The sequence below is a fragment of the Jatropha curcas genome, chromosome 6, assembly GCF_041381405.1.
Source record: "Jatropha curcas cultivar XTBG-Jc1 chromosome 6, XTBG_Jcur_1.0, whole genome shotgun sequence".
NCBI classification, from domain to species: Eukaryota; Viridiplantae; Streptophyta; class Magnoliopsida; order Malpighiales; family Euphorbiaceae; genus Jatropha; species Jatropha curcas.
The window spans coordinates 6,009,562-6,027,298 of NC_143156.1; the positions used below are offsets into that span (position 1 = coordinate 6,009,562).

Here is a 17,737-nt window from a genome sequence, read left to right on the forward strand (position 1 = left end):
TCTTTTTTGTCATAGGTGAAAATGGCACTAGACTGGCTTCGCAATGATAGAGCAGAATATCGTCTTTTTGCTGCAGTCTCAATCTTGAAAGTATAGTACTATTTTCCCTCACAAATTATTGGAAAAAACATTTCTTTTTTTTTTTTTTTCCTTGTTACTAGTGTTTAGTTGGAAGACTAAATTGTTTAAATTGGAAACTCAGTTTGTCTTTAGTCAACATTTTCTATCGATTTTCAGTAATATCTTCATGGTCGAGACATATACTCTGCATTTTGACCATGGCAGGAAATGGCAGAAAATGCTTCCACAGTATTCAATGTTCATGTACCTGAATTTGTCGACGCTATCTGGGTTGCATTGAGGCATCCAACACTGGAGGTTAGAGAGCGAGCTGTTGAGGCATTGCGTGCTTGCCTTCGAGTTATTGAAAAGCGTGAGACACGTTGGCGTGTGCAATGGTTAGTACAATTATGAAATACTTCAATTTATGAAAGTAAATATATTTGGCATCAAGAAGTTCTACTTGGGCGATTGCTTGACCTGTCCTAATTCACCTGGCCACTCATTTGGGAAAAAAAAAAAATGCAAAAATAAGAGAGCTCCGGAAGCTATTTGAGATGTTTGAAGGATGCAATTGGTAGAAGAGAAGAACTCTCATAGTTTTCCTGTTTAACCAATTTACACTCATTGCACTTTGCATTTGGCAGCTGAAAAGTTGAGAAGTTATCCAGGAGAGGTTCATTTAGGAACATGATAATGAATTTAAATACCATTTGGTCAAAATAGACGCATTTGCTCTTTCACTGTTGAAAGCTGAGTTAGGGATCAAGACTCAAGAGTCTTATGGTTGGGAAGATTCTTTTTTGACATTTTCCATAGGTTTGTCTCTGTCCTATATAGATCCCATATGCTTTGGCTGGTAAATTTGATGCATTGATTGTGGAGGTTAAACTGGGAAGAGGTAGATCTAGAACCATATGGAGGGAAGTTGTCTCAAAAGATTTATTATTTCTTGACGTTAGTGGGACTTGGATATGAATAGAATGGAATAGAAACGAAGGAATCATATAGCCGACTCCAACTAGTTTGGGATTAAGGTTTAGTTGTTGTAAAGATGAGGAATATTTGGACCTATAAGGACACCAAATTTCCAATTTATAGTGAATACAAGATATTACACAACACAAGGTAAATTCTGGTGGTTATTAGTGATGAATGGTCTCTAGAATTAGTCAATGGATTGGCGTTATAGCTTTTATGTTCTCCGGGTTGTTGCTCTGGTACCAAATGTTGCTGAGGTTAATCTAGTAATGATCATTGATCTTGAAAGAGAGGTCTAACAAGATAACTCAAAGTTAAGAAATGAAGGTTGTGGATTTTTGGTTCAAGCGATGAAAGAAGCCTGTGTCTGAAATTCTTGATCAATTGGAAAAGATTCTTGACAGACTTTGTGCTAGTTGTTTGTTACTTTCTTTTATTATACCACCAAAAATTGATAAGAAGCTCTTTATCTGCCCCTCTGAATGGGTGAAAACAGAGGGGTAAGAGGAAAGCTCAGAAAAAAAATCCTCATTTAGTTGAATGGCATATTTGTTGAAGGTCTATATTAGTATATTCTGATAAGAAAATTGTCCTGCTTGGATTTGATGGGCTTCTCTGCTGGTCCTTTTTGTAAGAAAAAAGTGTTTCCTAATGGGTTTGGTGACCTTGGTGCTGCATGCTTGTGGATTTTACTTCCTGGCTTCACGTTCTGAGATGCATTATCTTGTGACAAGAGTAAAATCTAGTATATGCTTTTCTTTTGAAAGAAAATTATGCTCTATTGAGTAATAAATGCTGTCTGGTTTTGCTTTTGAACAGGTACTATCGTATGTTCGAGGCCACACAGGATGGCTTGGGTAAAAATGCCCCTGTCCACAGTATACATGGCTCTTTACTTGCAGTTGGAGAGCTTTTGAGGTCAGTTAATACGCCTCATTTCTTTTTCTGAAACAGTTTTTGACCTTTTGCTTATGGACTAATTTAATTTTTGGTATAAGTACATTTGTGTTGAGAAATTTATTCCAGTTTTTGAGGTCAGTTTGTCTCAATTTTATTCATTTCAAGTTTTTGAAAATTGTAGATTTAATGTGGGAAAATATTTTTTTCTGTATTTGATTCATCAATAGGGACACACATATATACACATACAAGATACTATAAACCTAATAGGAATCTAACTCCTAATAGAATTCTATTTACAACTAATCCTTAACACTCCCCCTCAAGTTGGAGCATAGATATTAATCATGCCTAACTTGTTACAAAGATAGTCAACCCGTGGTCCGTTTAGAGCTTTTGTAAGGATATCCCCTAACTGTTCACTTGTTTTAACGTGTCCTGTAGAGATAACACCCTGTTGTATCTTTTCACGAATGAAATGACAATCAATCTCGATATGTTTTGTTCGTTCATGGAATACTGGATTTGATGCAATGTGAAGAGCAGCTTGATTATCACACCATAACTTTGCAGGCAAGGATGACTTGAAGCCAATTTCCTCTAACAACTGACGAATCCAAATTAATTCACAAGCAGATTGTGCCATAGCTCGATATTCTGATTCAGCACTCGATCGTGAGACTACATTTTGTTTCTTGCTCCTCCATGATATCAAGTTTCCACCTACAAAGACACAATATCCTGAAGTTGATCTTCTATCAACCTTCGAACCTGCCCAATCCGCATCTGAAAAACATTCAATGTTCAAATGCCTATGATTACTGTAAAGCAGGCCACGACCTGGATTACCTTTCAAGTAGCACAAAATCTGTCTTAAAGCTTCCCAATGGATAATAGTAGGAGAAGACATAAATTGGCTCAAAACGCTCACAGAGTAAGCAATATCTGGACGTGTTACGGTAAGATAATTCAATTTGCCTACTAACCTTCTATACATCTCAGGATCATCAAATAGCTCACCACCAATTGAAAGTTGCAAATTTGGAGTCATTGGAGCACTGCATGGCTTGGCACCCAACTTTCCAGTTTCCTTCAATAAGTCAAGGACATACTTCCTTTGAGATAAGAAGATGCCTCTCTTACACCTAGATACTTCAATACCCAAAAAATACTTCAACAATCCTAAGTCTTTTGTCTGGAACTGGGTCTGGAGAAATGACTTGAGTGACGTAATGCCAGCTGAATCACTCCCTGTAATAACAATGTCATCAACATAAACCACAAGTAGAATCAAACCAGTCTTAGTACTTCTGAAAAATACAGAATGATCAGAAGTACTCTTCTGCATGCCAAATTGATGTACCACATTGCAAAATCTATCAAACCAAGCTCGAGGACTCTGTTTTAGGCCATAAAGAGATTTTCGAAGTTTACACACTTTACCCGACTCCCCCTGAGCAACAAAGCCTGGTGGTTGCTCCATGTAAACTTCCTCCTGAAGATCCCCATGAAGAAAGACATTCTTAACGTCCAGCTGATGTAAAGGCCAGTCAAAAGTAGCTGCTAATGAAATAAATAAACGAACAGAAGACAATTTGGCAACAGGAGAAAAAGTATCAGAATAATCCAGGCCATAGATCTGAGAATAGCCCTTTGCAACTAATCGAGCCTTGAGACGAGCAACAGTCCCATCAGGATTCACTTTAACGGTGAAAACCCACTTACAACCAATAGCTTTCTTACCTGCCGGGAGAGGCACAAGATCCCAAGTACCATTAGTATCTAAGGCAGCCATCTCCTCTTTCATTGCTGCACACCAACCAGGATGGGACAAAGCTTGGACAACAGTTTTAGGAATAGAGACAGAGTCTAAGTTACTTACAAAACAACGAGATGAAGAAGAAAGATGATCATAACTAACAAAAGAGGAAATAGGGTAGGTACACTTGCGTTTACCTTTTCGAAGAGCAATGGGAAGGTCAAGGTCTGACTGGGGAGTGGATGGCACAGGCTCAGGTTGAGTGGAGAGAACCGGATCTTCTGTTGAAACGGCAGGTGGAGGAAGCGAGTCAAGAGTTCCTGGTCTCCTGGAATAAACCTGTTCAAAACGAGGGCGTGTAGATGTTGGTGCAGGAGCGGGAATAGGAGCAGCAGACGCTGGAGTAGGAGCAGGAGCAGGAGCAAGGTTAGGAATACGAGCAGGAGCAGGAGAGTTATGAACTTGCCGGATGGCATAGACTAAAAGGTCATCATCTTCCCCCCCACTCTTATATATAGAAGAAGGAAAAAATGGAGTTTTCTCAAAAAATGTGACATCTACAGAAATAAGATAACGGTCAAGATCGGGAGAGAAACAACGATACCCTTTTTGATGCCGAGAATACCCAAGGAAAACACAACGAAGGGACTTTGGATCTAATTTGGAAACCTGTGGACGAACATCATGAACAAAACAAGTACAACCAAAAATACGAGGTTCAATGGGGAATAGAAGTTTAGAAGGAAACAAGACATTATAAGGAATTGCACCATTAAGCACAGAAGAAGGCATGCGATTAATCAAAAAACATGCAGCAGAGACAGCATCAGCCCAAAAATGTTTAGGGACCTTCATTTGGAATAAAAGTGCCCTAGCAACCTCAAGAAGATGTCGATTCTTTCTTTCTGCAACCCCATTTTGAGAAGGAGTATCAACACAAGATGTTTGATGGAGAATACCATTTTGTGACATATAAGATTGGAAGGAACTAGATAGATATTCTTTAGCATTATCACTGTGCAATATGCGAACAGAAGTATTAAATTGAGTTTTAATTTCAGCACAAAAAGAACAGAAAATAGAGAATATCTCAGAACGAGTTTTCATTAAAAATAACCAAGTAACACGAGAATAATCATCCACAAAAGTTACAAAATACCGAAAGTCAGTTTTAGAAATAACAGGACATGGACCCCAAACATCAGAATGAACTAACTCAAAAGGGGATGAAACCCGTTTATTGACTCGAGGAACTAAAGGTAAACGATGATGTTTGGCAAATTGACAAGATTCACATTCTAAACTTGATAAGGACTGAAACTGCGGACACAACTTCTTTAAAGTAGACAATGACGGATGACCCAAACGACAATGAACTTCAAGAGGAGATAGAGCACCAGCACAAGCCAAAGATAATGAAACGTGTTCATCCAGAAGATAAAGGCCACCAGACTCGCGTCCTCTACCAATAATCCGCTTCGTCAAAAGATCCTGAAACACACAATATGTAGGATAAAATTTGACACAACAATTCAGCATACGAGTAATTTTGCTAACAGATAATAGATTAAACGAAAAACGAGGCAAACAAAAAACAGAGGATAATGGAAGAGATGGAATGGGATTGGCGGTGCCAATACACTTGACAGGAGATGTGGACCCATCAGCTAAAGTAACATGACGATTAAATTGTTTAGGTTCTTTTAATGAGGATAAGAGACTAGGGTTACCTGTCATGTGATTGGTGCAACCAGAATCAATGACCCACTCTGATGATGTAGACATAAGACAGGAAGGAGGAGTACCTGAGTTGGCAGCAGCAGCAATTGAGGAATCAGTAGACTTAGAGGAACGGTATCTAGAGAGCTCAGCATACTCCGCAGCAGAAATTGTTACATTGTCGTCGGACGAAGTAACTGCATAATCTTGATGTGCCATATTTACCTTTGGTGGCTTATTTATTAGTTTCTTGCAATACGTTTAGTGTGACCAGGTTCATGACAATAATGGCAGATAATAATGCTTGTCTCCCGAGTGATTGGTCCATTACTGCGGTTATTTCCACCTCTTCCTCTGTTTCCTGGCTGTCTAGCTACCTGATTACGACTCACAAGGGCACTATTATCAGAAGGGGAAGGTGTATGAGAACCTTCAGTACGTAGCAATCTAGCAAAAGTCTCCTGAAGAGAGGTAACATCACTGCCCGAAAGAACTTGTGATTTGGCAGTTTCAAACACTGGAGCAAGACCTGCAAGAAAACTCATCACAGCCATTTGTTCTCGCTGCGTCTGTTGAACCTTAACATCAGGACTAAAAGGCATTAAAACATTAAGTTCCTCGTAAATCTTCTTAAATTCCATGAAATAAGTTGTAAGGGGCTTATCTTGCTGGTCGGCCCGATAAAATCCCTTGCAGACTTCATACATACGAGACAGATTACCTTTTCCCGAGTACAAAAATTCAAGATAATCCATTAATTCTTTAACAAACTCACAATGATTAATTAACCCAACCACTTCACTGTCAATAGAGTTGCGAATCAGGAGCAATAACTTAGCATCTTCTCTTAGCCAACTTTGTCTATTGTCACCAATTGGTGGATCATCAATTAGATGATCATCTTTTTCAACACTCCTCAAATAAATTCTAATTGTCTTACTCCAATCTAAATAATTAGTTCCTTTCAATCTATGTTCTGTGATTTTATTCATTGCTGGGATCAATTCAGTAATAACAGCTTTAGAATCTGTGGGTGTAGTTTCCATTAAATAAAATACCCCAACAGCAACCAAATAATAGCACGAACTCAACAGAACAGTAACAACACCAAAAGGAACCGAAAACCCAAACAGCAGTAGCAAAAAACAAAGAAAGCGCCTACCAGATGCTGCTGGAACCGAAAACTAACCACTGGAAAAGAATCTGGACGTCGAGTCGATCCTGGGAGACGAAATCCGGTCACCGGAAACTGCCGCACGCGCCTCCACTCGCCGGCGCGTGAGATGACGTCCGATTCTTCTGACGGCGCGTGAGGCACACTCGCCGGTCTTCAGGTCACCGGATTTGGTGGAGACGCCGATCGGAGGTCACTCTTCCTCCCTTGGGTGGCGGTGAGACAAAAGCAAACGCCTAGGTAGGAGACCTAGACTGACAGGCGCGAATTAGAGTTATCGCCGGAAACGTCAACGTAGAAACCGGAAGAGAAAAAAAAAATTTTAACGAGCCAAAGGCTCTGATACCATGTAGATTTAATGTGGGAAAATATTTTTTTCTGTATTTGATTCATCAATAGGGACACATATATATACACATACAAGATACTATAAACCTAATAGGAATCTAACTCCTAATAGAGTTCTATTTACAACTAATCCTTAACAAAAATGTTGTTGAGAGTTGGGAATTCGTCCTAGTCATTTAGGGGCTGGGAAATTGAGAGGCATATGGGAACAATAACCAATATTGGTCTTTATCAGTTCTTAGACAGATTGTTCAGGGTCTTGTTAATCATGGCTTCAAGAACTAACAAAATGTTCTATATCAAGTGGACTGCAACATAACCTTCTGATGTGTTGTTACGATTTGAGAGAGAGAGAGAGAGAGAGAGCAAGCTCTGTCTTTTGTCCCTTTCTTTTATGAAAATAATTTCTGTCCTTTTATTATTTTGATTATGCCCTCTTATTTGGGTATGTTTAAAACCATAATATCGGGCTTTCATTTGGAGGCCTATTAGGCCACAGTTCACCTTTTATATTTTAAATAAAAGGTTACCACTTAATTAGCTACTCACAGATAATCATAATTTATTTATATGTTAATTTCACAGTATTGACAAGTGTACATTTAATAAGTATAGGTTAGTTCACTTATAACCTGGAGTTCATGGGTTCAAGCCACATAAACAGCTTTCCTGCGAAAAGAATGGGGAAGGTTGTATGCATCAAACCTCCTCAAATCCCACAAATGTGGGATACTTCATGCACTGTCTCTCGGTTTTTTATATATGTTAAGTAATAAATTTGAGTCATTTTGCATATTTTTTAATTGTATCCCTAGCCATCACAGTCTAATATGCTTCGATACTGGGACACTGTGATAACAATTTTTAGAATCTTGGTGGTACCTTTTTAATGGCAGGGAGTTTAAGGACCTTATTTTGAAAACTTACATTAATGTTGTTATGCTGCAAGGATTAAAGTTATATGATGTTGATGTAATTAATTTGAAGCAAGCGGACCCCTTCTTGTGGCTCCTTGAGGGATATTTTTATTTTTTAGGATATGAGGTTTGTTTGTAATTGTAAGGCTTATAGTTCATCGGTTCTTTTTTCATTTTTTTTGGTTAGATGTTTGGGCCTTAGGGATCAGATTTTTGATGACATGATGGTTCATGATCTAAATAGGCCTAGGAAGAAACCTCTCTCCTCCCTGCCCCCCCCTCCTCTATCTCTCTCTCTCTCTCCTTCCTTGTCTCAGATGTCTTCTATGTATGTGAATTATGCTTGCTAGGTGGGTGCTTGAGTGGAGTTCAATCTGATTTGGCATTTGTGAGAAGCCTATGGAGTCTGAGAGTTACTTGTAGTGTTAAGAGATTTGGTAGTTGCCTAAGGAAGTATGCTTTTGAGGAATTCTACCATTTGATGCTCAATTTACTTGGTTAATTTCCAATGAGCTTCATTTTCTCCAACTATAAATGGATTTTTTTTTTTTTTTTTTTTTTTTTTTTTTTTTTTTTTTTGTTTTAGTGATTTGGAGGATGCTTTGGAGTTACTATTTTGACTTGTGTTTGATAAATTCTTATCACATGAGACGGGCTCATACTTCTCTGGTTTGAGAATGTGGTTTTTTTCATCTTATTTTTGAAAGACTGATGGAGGAATGGTGGGAATGATGCTGAATGAAAGGTTGATAAGACTTTATGCTTGTGAAATTTAGATTTCTAAAAGTAATTTTGGAATTGAAATGTTAATATTATTGAGGACATCCAAAATCTAAATCAAGAAGTATGGATATACTTCAGCAAATTGATTAGTTGAATATATTGGAGGAAATAGGATGTAACCAGAAGCTGTTGATTTTCTTTTTTTAGGATTTTCAACAGTGTGTTGTTTTTTTATTTTTAAATTTTTTCCTGGTTGAAATTTAAACTAGATAAGAATGTTATACTATGTTGCAAAGAAACCGAAACGTGGAAGCTTGGAAACGCGGAAATGGACAAGGGGAAATGGTATTTTTAAAAATATAGAAAACGGGAATGTGGGGGAAATGCGTAAATATGAAAAGTATAGGGTTTTATTTATAAAATACAAAAAAATAAATTATTATAAACCATTAAATATATTCAATAACAAGTCAAGTCCAATCAATATTTAATGATATCCAAAAGAATTACAAGTTTCATACTCATAAAAAATACATGTTTTATGAATCTGTATTTATTTATGTATTTATTTTGATTAAGAAATGAGCTTTTGAGTTTATGGAAACATATTTCGAGAGCGGAAACGCGTTTCCAAATTATTCAATTTACGGAAATGGCCCCGAAACGTTTCCGTGCAGGAAACGTTTTTGAAACATAGATGTTTTATGTAGTATTCTTGTTGATTGCCCTGTCTAGGGTGTTCCTTCCTTTTCTTCCTTTTTTTTTGCTCCCATGAGATTTCCTTTATCCTTACTTCTCTTTCTATTTTGGGGATTTATTTATTACAATCCCCATTATGGTTCTTGAGATGATGTAGAGGATAATAAACAAGTAAAATGTTTGGGTAGAGAGATCACTTGGTCAGTTCAGATTTTTGTTTGCAAGTTGCAAGACCTAAGACTGAGGGGTGTTTGGGTCCTGGTAATTTCGTCCCCCAAAATACTTGTATGGTTAACAAATAGCATCTGCAGTTTTCCTCAAAATGTCTTCCCATGACATATGGTCACGGTCAGTGGCAGCTCTACAAATATTTTTTCCGGAGTCAACATATAATTTTTTGAAAAAAGATGGGTCAAATAAATATATTGAACTTTATGGATTAATTTAGACAAATATACATTATTTTATATGTTTAAAAAATTCTAAAAAAGAAGGGTCAATTAAGCCCTCTTTTTATACGTGGATCCGCCACTGGTCATGGTGATTAGGAATTGTAACAGCCTTCAGCAAAATAGAACAGATCCTTTGGTTAGAACTGATGATATTGATGAGAGCTGTCCTTTGAAATTCAGATATGTTACTCTTTTTTTGTATGTGTGTGTGTGTGTTAATAAGGAACAATCGGGCATGGTTGGATACTTATTTTTGGGATGATTGTGAGGAGGAATGCTCCATTTGTTGCAGCTTTTCCTTGATTCTGTATGAATGGTTTATTGTCATATAATGATCTTAAATTTTCTCAAGAATCTCAATGCAGAGGGATGGATGGTCTTCTTCACTTAATATCCATACCTTTTGCATTTATCTTCAGAAATTCATAGAAGTTATGGACTTTGGTTATTCAGTAGTCGATATGGTCCCTGTAACTAATTTAAATTACGTCACTAATTGTAAAGTTCTGATAATAAATTTTGCCTATCAACAAAATCTCATGGTTCCATCACCATCAGATTTCATTTTCTGTGCATAGTTTAGAATAGCTTTGAGTTTAGTTGCATGAAACTGAATCCTAGAATCTTGTCACTAGGGTTGGAAAATTTGGGTGGTCTTGAGTTACTTGGTTATGTGGTGAATGTAAGAGCAAGCTAAGGATGTTTTAGTATAGCATTATGCTGCAACCAAACACTCTGCAGCACAACAAGCATTTTGCGACTCCAAAGAAACTTACCTCCCTTTCTCCCATAGCCCATGAAATAAATCAAAAAATAAAAGATATTTGATAGTTCTTAAGATTCACTGTTGAGAAATGATGGAAATGGTCAATTTCAAATGCTTCATGTCATGTGTTCTAAACACGTCTCCACAAAGTTACCACTATGAAAAGACTGAGCACATACATCTTGTTCTAATTGCAAAAAGATAATGGCTGAATGTATATGATATTTAAATTAGGACCATGAGACTATTGTTTGTATGCAAAATATTTGCATCAGGCATTGGCCATCAGTTGTCTGTCATTGGACTTTTGCTTTCACTTTGCTGCGACTGCTTTCAATGTAATTGAACTAAAATTTTGGGCAGGAATACGGGTGAGTTCATGATGTCCAGGTACAGAGAAGTTGCTGAGATTGTTCTCAGATACCTAGAGCACCGGGATCGGCTTGTGCGCCTTAGCATAACTTCGTTGCTGCCTCGCATTGCTCATTTCTTGCGGGATCGATTTGTTACAAACTATTTAACGGTTTGTGAACTTGGCTTCCTCTTCATATACAGTAATAGTAGGTAGCCAAAAAAAGAAAAAAAGAAGATTCCTTTTGGAGGGAAGCATCATAGTCAGATTGTGAGCAAGTTATCTTATTATGATCATCGGGATCCTGAGGTTATGATGTCTTGCAGATATGCATGAATCATATACTTGCGGTGCTGAGGATACCAGCTGAACGTGGCAGTGGATTCATTGCCCTAGGGGAAATGGCTGGTGCTTTGGATGGGGAACTTGTCAACTATTTGCCAACAATTATGTCTCACATACGTGATGCTGTAAGCAACTAGATATGTGGCTAATGTATTCTTCTGCTGAGATTTTACTTATCTTTCTGTTTCATCTTCTCTGAGATTTGTGGATTTTATTGATTTTAATTTTATTTTTGTTTCATGGGGAACAACATTATTGACTTTCATGCTTTCCACCATTTGTAGATTGCTCCACGTAGGGATAGACCCTCACTTGAGGCTTTGGCTTGTGTTGGAAACATTGCTAAAGCTATGGGTCCTGTCATGGAACCTTATGTACGGAATCTTTTGGATGTTATGTTCTCTGCTGGTCTATCCTCCACACTGGTTGAAGCTCTTGGGCAAATAACCATAAGGTACTGCATGATGTATTTTATTTTATTTTTTTTCTGAAATTGTGTCCTTTGAACTTTTAACATCTGTTAATCTTGCTGTTTCAGTATTCCTTCATTGTTGCCCACTATTCAAGATCGGTTGCTTGACTCCATTTCTTTAGTCCTTTCAAAGTCACATTATTCTCAGGCTAAGCCAGCTGCTTCAATGACTCGAGTGAGTACAATCAATGCACCTCAGAAAGTCTCAGACCTTAGTGGTTCAGCTCTAGTGCAACTCGCTTTGCAGACTCTAGCTCGTTTTAATTTCAAGGTTTGTGAAAATATACGTCCCAGTTGAAGCTTAACTGTAGTTTTAATATTGCTCTAAAGTTAGTTCTGATGTAGGGTCATGAACTTCTTGAGTTTGCAAGAGAATCTGTTGTTGTGTATTTGGATGATGAGGATGGGGGCACACGCAAAGATGCTGCACTTTGTTGTTGCAAATTAATTGTAAATTCTTTTTCTGGTATTGCATCTACACAATTTGGTTCTAGTAGGTCCAATCGATCTGGGGGAAAGCAACGTCGTCTTATTGAGGAGGTTTGAATTTCTTACATCATATATCTTGATTTTTTATTCTTAATTAGATTATGTTATTTATGGTTGCCAGTGTTTTTCCTCTGTTTTTTTCCCTTGTTTACATTTGTCTGAGTTCTTCTGAGATGTAGCCATGTATGCAAGAACTTATTTAATAATTCAAGCAACTGTCTTATGTAGTTCAGGTTTTCAGGAAGTATGTTTTATTGATCCTTTAAGAAAAATTCTGGTATAGCATAACATCTGGTCTTGTGGTAGTATGTACTTTGGATTACTAAGCATGCTGTTGTGTGTTTAAAGTCAATTATTTAGCTGGTTTTATGAAATAAATATTATGGACCTTAGGTGATTTGTCTAGCCCCAGAATAAGCACATACGAAATTTTTTATCTTGTGTGGTCTTGAGCAGTTCTCAACATTATTGAGTGTTGAACTTGTCTTTCTGCTTCTGTTTTATGGTCTAAATTATCATAATTTTTATCTCTGCTAGAGTCAAAATTCTGGGGAAGATAGATTTTTGTTCATTGAGAGATGGCTATCCTTAGCCCAAACAAAAGAAAAAATAAAGTTGTAGCTCCAAACCAAATGCATTGTAGAAATTGGTCATAGAAACACCAAAATGAAGGGAAAGAGGTAAAAGTTAATTATTCTAATATCAAGAAATAAAGGATGCATGAGTAATATAAATATAGAAGAGGAAGAATTGACAAAAGTTTTTTTCTGGCTGTGTAGTTGAGTGCTGTGAATGAATTCTAACAACACAATATGGTGCCATAACAGGAAGCATGCTTTCTCTTGCTATTTCTTAGATTCAATTTTGTGTTGTTCAGTACTGTGTCGAGCTTACTGTGTTATGTTCCCATGAAGTGTTGAATTGTTGACCAATGTGGTAGATGACGTGAACTGTTATTCTTGCTTGTAAACTGATCTGGCATACCTGCAGCTTGTGGAAAAGCTTCTCATTGCTGCTGTTGCTGATGCTGATGTCACAGTTCGCAATTCTATTTTTTCATCTCTTCATGGAAATCGAGGTTTTGATGATTTCCTGGCACAGGCTGATTGCCTTAGTGCAGTTTTTGCTGCTTTAAATGACGAGGTACATGTGTGACTCTTGGAGATATTACACTCTTATCAAGGTTTTTTTGGTTGTTTATTCAATGTCATTAGCATCTTGATTACTTTCATGTATTGAAGTTTTACATCTGTCGAAGTAAGTGTATCATATTTTGAAACTTGCCTTAGATTTCTAATGACATCTTTTATAGACCTTGTTGATTTAAGGCTGTTTATTTCTTATTATTTTATTTTGTCTAATGGATGTGATCATTCTAAGAAAAAATATAATTATTTGCATATGAAGCTCAGGAGCAGAATAGAAAAGGTACAATTAACCATATTTTTCCATGTCCAAAGATATTGGCATATGATAGAGAATTTGATTTGGTTCAAGTTTCTCTCTGTCTGTTTTTTTTTTTTAGTCGGTTAGCATTTCTGGTAGTTTTTACTTTTCCTTTTTATATATTTATGCAGCAAGGTCACCTAATTTCATCTTTTCTTCTTATAATATCTTGCAATGAGTGTCTGTTGCTTGTTCATTATTCTTTTGGTTTCAATATCTTAACAAATGGATTTCTTGTCATTTACTTTGAAAGCCCTCCTGGTCTCATTTGTTTGATAATTAAAAGCTGTGCAGAAGTGTTTGTAGCTCTGTCTCATATATTTTGAAGTAGCTTGCTGTGGATTGATTTAATTTGACATGAGAATACTTGTCTACCATCTGCAATGGAAACTCCTTCTGATTGTGGGTAGATTGTTGATGCACTGCTAGTTTATAAAATGAATGGGTATTTTTTTCCCTAGTAAGCTGGAAATTTGTCAGACAAAGACTAAGAAGGTGGTTTCTTGCAGATCTGTGAACTACTTGCATCTTTGGAATATTAGTAGTACACTTGAGCTTAAAACTTTTTGGTTAATGATATCCTTTATGATAAGATTTTGCAACAATTTTCAATTCTATTGATCAGAACTCTTTAATTTTTTCAATTTAGGCCATATACTTTAGAATCAGTAGCAATTGCACTGAAGCGTGCTGGGGGGAATGTGCCTAAGGCCTGAGGTGTGTGCTTATGCTGACATACGTGATTCATTTGCAAGATGATGTGGAGGTAAGCTAACTGGGATGATACTAAGGGTTGCAGTCCACATAATGCTCTCAAATTCACCAGTAGGACCCACTGGATTACTACTAATGGATGGGCTCACATGGTTCAAAAGAGTAATCTATTGTGGGTTTCAGAGCAATTTGCGCGCTCTACCTTTAGTTTTAATCTCTATTAGTCAATTCCTCCATGTCAGCATGTCATTCGGCCACTGAATTTCAGCACCACATCAACTTAGATGTACCTTTACCACAATTCCCGCACTCTTGGATGCAATTGCTATTAATTCTAATGTACATGGTGGGCCACAATTTGACAAAATAAAAAAAATATGATAGAACAGAAGATTGTTGCAAAATTTAGTATTTATGAGATCATTAACCCTTTTTTATCTTCGTTAAATTTGTCTTTTGATAGACGTTTCAATTACATTATTATGCAGTCCAACTTGTAGCTAAGGTAGTCTAGTTTGCTATTTTACATCTATGGATTTTTTGACAAATTGCAAAGTTCTACATGCACATTTGACTTCAATTATCAGTTGTCACGGTTTATATTGTATGTCTGAATGTGTATGCTTGTCTTATACGCTAGCAGTATGTGTGTGAGTGTGGTTGAGTATTTCAACATTCTGTTTATGTGACCTGCATTTGAGGTGTCTTGTTTGTTCTGTGAAATGCGTCTTTTCTTGCCAATTGTACTTCAATATGATTTGTTGTTTTTCTCCTTTTCTTGGCGTCCTCGTCCATTGAACTTTGTAAAAATTTAAACATGTCTTTTGTATCAGGATTTCGATGTTAGAGAATTTGCAATCTCTTTAGCTGGGAGATTATCAGAGAAAAATCCGGCATATGTTCTTCCAGCACTTCGTCGTCACCTGATACAGTTGTTGACCTATCTTGATCAAAGGTGATGTGGTCTTAGTATTTGACTACTATTCAGCTAGATTGTAATATGAGATATGACTATGGACAAAATATTTATTCTCTTTGTCTGCAAGCTTTAGAAGTATTTGATATTGAATTTCTTGCAATGTCAGCAGTGCAGATAACAAATGCAGAGAAGAAAGTGCAAAGTTATTGGGTCGTTTAATACGCAATTGTGAACGACTAATACTTCCATACATTGCACCAATACACAAGGTTTGATTTGCATATGATGTTTATATTTAATTTATTTTACCTAACTTATTTGTATGACAATTAATATTGTTCCAGGCACTTGTAGCAAGACTTGTTGAGGGCACTGGAGTAAATGCAAATAATGGCATCATTAGTGGAGTTCTTGTAACTGTTGGAGATCTTGCTAGAGTGGTGTGTGAACTCCTACTTTATGTGTACCTTTTGTGCATCATTATGAATTTTGTGCCTTATTATTATTATTTTTTTTTGAGATGGGGGGGGGGGGGGTGATCAGAGCAGTACCCGATCTAGAAGTTTCTTTTTCCAGGGTCAATATATAATTTTTGAAAAAAGAGGAGTCAAAGACAAATAAATTGAATTAGTGAATTAATTTAGATAAATAGACATATATATTAAAAAAATTCCAAAAAAAAGGGGGTCAATTGACCACTCTTTTGATGTATGAACACATTGACTATTTATATGGTGGATCTGCTACTGGATAAGAGCTATACATATTTTGATGTATGAACACATTGACTATTTAAATTGACATTTGATTGAGAAAACATAGATTGTTCGTTTATCAATTTGTCTTTACAGTTGAATTTCATGTTGACAGAAATTCCTTGGCCTGCTTGTCCTTTATTGTTGCTTGTTCTGTAAATAATAGTTACTTAGTTTCCAGAATAATTGCCAGCATGTAAATACTCTCCACTCTTTTTGTACTTTGCGTTACTGACCATGAGGGGATCCCGCCAAAAACCCTTTTTTTTGGGAGGGTTGATAAGAGCTATACATATTTTGATGTGGGAATGGTTTGACTATTTACAATGACATATTTGATTGAGAAAATATGGATTGTTCGTTAGCAAACCTACTCTTTTAATACTTTCTGTTACTGACTTGAATGATGAACTTCAGTATTCTAGTTAAAGACCATTCAGGTTGCCCCTCTCTCTTTCTCTCACATGTGCACAACTATGTGCTTGCACAAACAATTGTGTGTGCACTGCACAGCTTCTGGTGGTTATACTGAAATCTTTGGAATAAGAGTTGATCTGAATTAGTATATTACCAATTTGCATGCATGTGCTGAATACTGTTTCTTAAGGTTTTCATTCAAGGTCTCTTCCTGATGGAAAACTTCATGGCAAAATTTATATAATCCACAGTTGAAGTAAGTCCACCCATAAATCTCCTAGATTCTAAGCCCGAATCTGCATGTTAATCTTCATTGTGGTTGTTTTTTTTCCAACGTTTAGTATCTGAGCTTGATTGCCTTACAATAAATAGCATATGTTTTCTTCGTTTATTGTGGTGAATTATTTGTTTAATTTGGGTTGTGGTGCTTATTTAGGGTGGTTTTGCTATGAGGCAATATATTCCAGAACTTATGCCTTTGATTGTTGAAGCTTTATTGGATGGAGCAGCAGCTACAAAACGTGAAGTGGCTGTTGCAACTCTTGGTCAAGTTGTTCAGAGCACTGGGTATGGGACATGCTTTTCGTGTTGCTTCCAGATCAATTTTAATTTTTATCATGTTTATTTCCTTATTTATTCCATTGAGGGCTGACGTGTTCCATGAAAAAACAATATGAGATTTCCTTTTAAATTTGTTTTGTGTGCAGTTTTGATTATTCATCTTAAATCTGGTTGTTTAGACTATTTTGCTGTGAGTTACTTATAAGCCAGGAAATATGGCTTAACCCTTCTCTTTTGCTATGTACCCGACTCAGGACAGCCAATTAATTAGTGTGTTGATTGAAGCCATGAATAGAAGAGCCACAAATTTAGGCTTTATGCTTGCAGATCTAGTGAATAGCACTTGGGTGTTAATATGAGGAAAAACTAGGGTTCTTTTCTTTGAGGTTATTTAGTTGGGGAAATGAATTAAGATCTCAATGGAAGGATGCTAAGGTTTTGGGAAGAATATCAGATTCAAACCATTCTGAAACCTGTTGCAAAAAGGTGACAATTTTTATAGATTAACAATGTACACAACTATAATATCATGCAGTTATATACTCTTATCACCCAAAAGTTAACTCTATCCTTAACCACCTGTTAGGTAATTCTGGTTGAAAATTATTTTTAACTCTTCATATAAAGATGGTTATGAATAGAGTTACCAGAGACTGGCTGTGCTGACCGCTGCCTGTGCATAGAGACAGTAGATGAGTTTCAAATTGCACCATGCTCTTTCTCCTCATTCTCTGTTACTTCATCTCCTGTCTACAATATTGCCTTGTTA

General features: G+C 36.6%; 1 protein-coding gene across 1 annotated transcript in view; it reads left to right on the plus strand.

Moving 5' to 3' along the window:
• TOR (target of rapamycin) overlaps positions 1–17,737 on the plus strand; it is a 40,478-nt gene that overhangs the window by 1,257 nt on the left and 21,484 nt on the right. Inside the window, exons 3-15 of the mRNA XM_089722733.1 lie at positions 16–90; positions 286–458; positions 1,861–1,959; positions 10,862–11,021; positions 11,177–11,320; positions 11,480–11,649; positions 11,734–11,938; positions 12,013–12,207; positions 13,147–13,299; positions 15,150–15,271; positions 15,405–15,504; positions 15,580–15,675; positions 16,844–16,974. Coding sequence (XP_089578859.1) covers positions 16–90; positions 286–458; positions 1,861–1,959; positions 10,862–11,021; positions 11,177–11,320; positions 11,480–11,649; positions 11,734–11,938; positions 12,013–12,207; positions 13,147–13,299; positions 15,150–15,271; positions 15,405–15,504; positions 15,580–15,675; positions 16,844–16,974 — 1,823 coding nt within the window. The remainder of the gene's footprint in view (positions 1–15; positions 91–285; positions 459–1,860; positions 1,960–10,861; positions 11,022–11,176; positions 11,321–11,479; positions 11,650–11,733; positions 11,939–12,012; positions 12,208–13,146; positions 13,300–15,149; positions 15,272–15,404; positions 15,505–15,579; positions 15,676–16,843; positions 16,975–17,737) is intronic.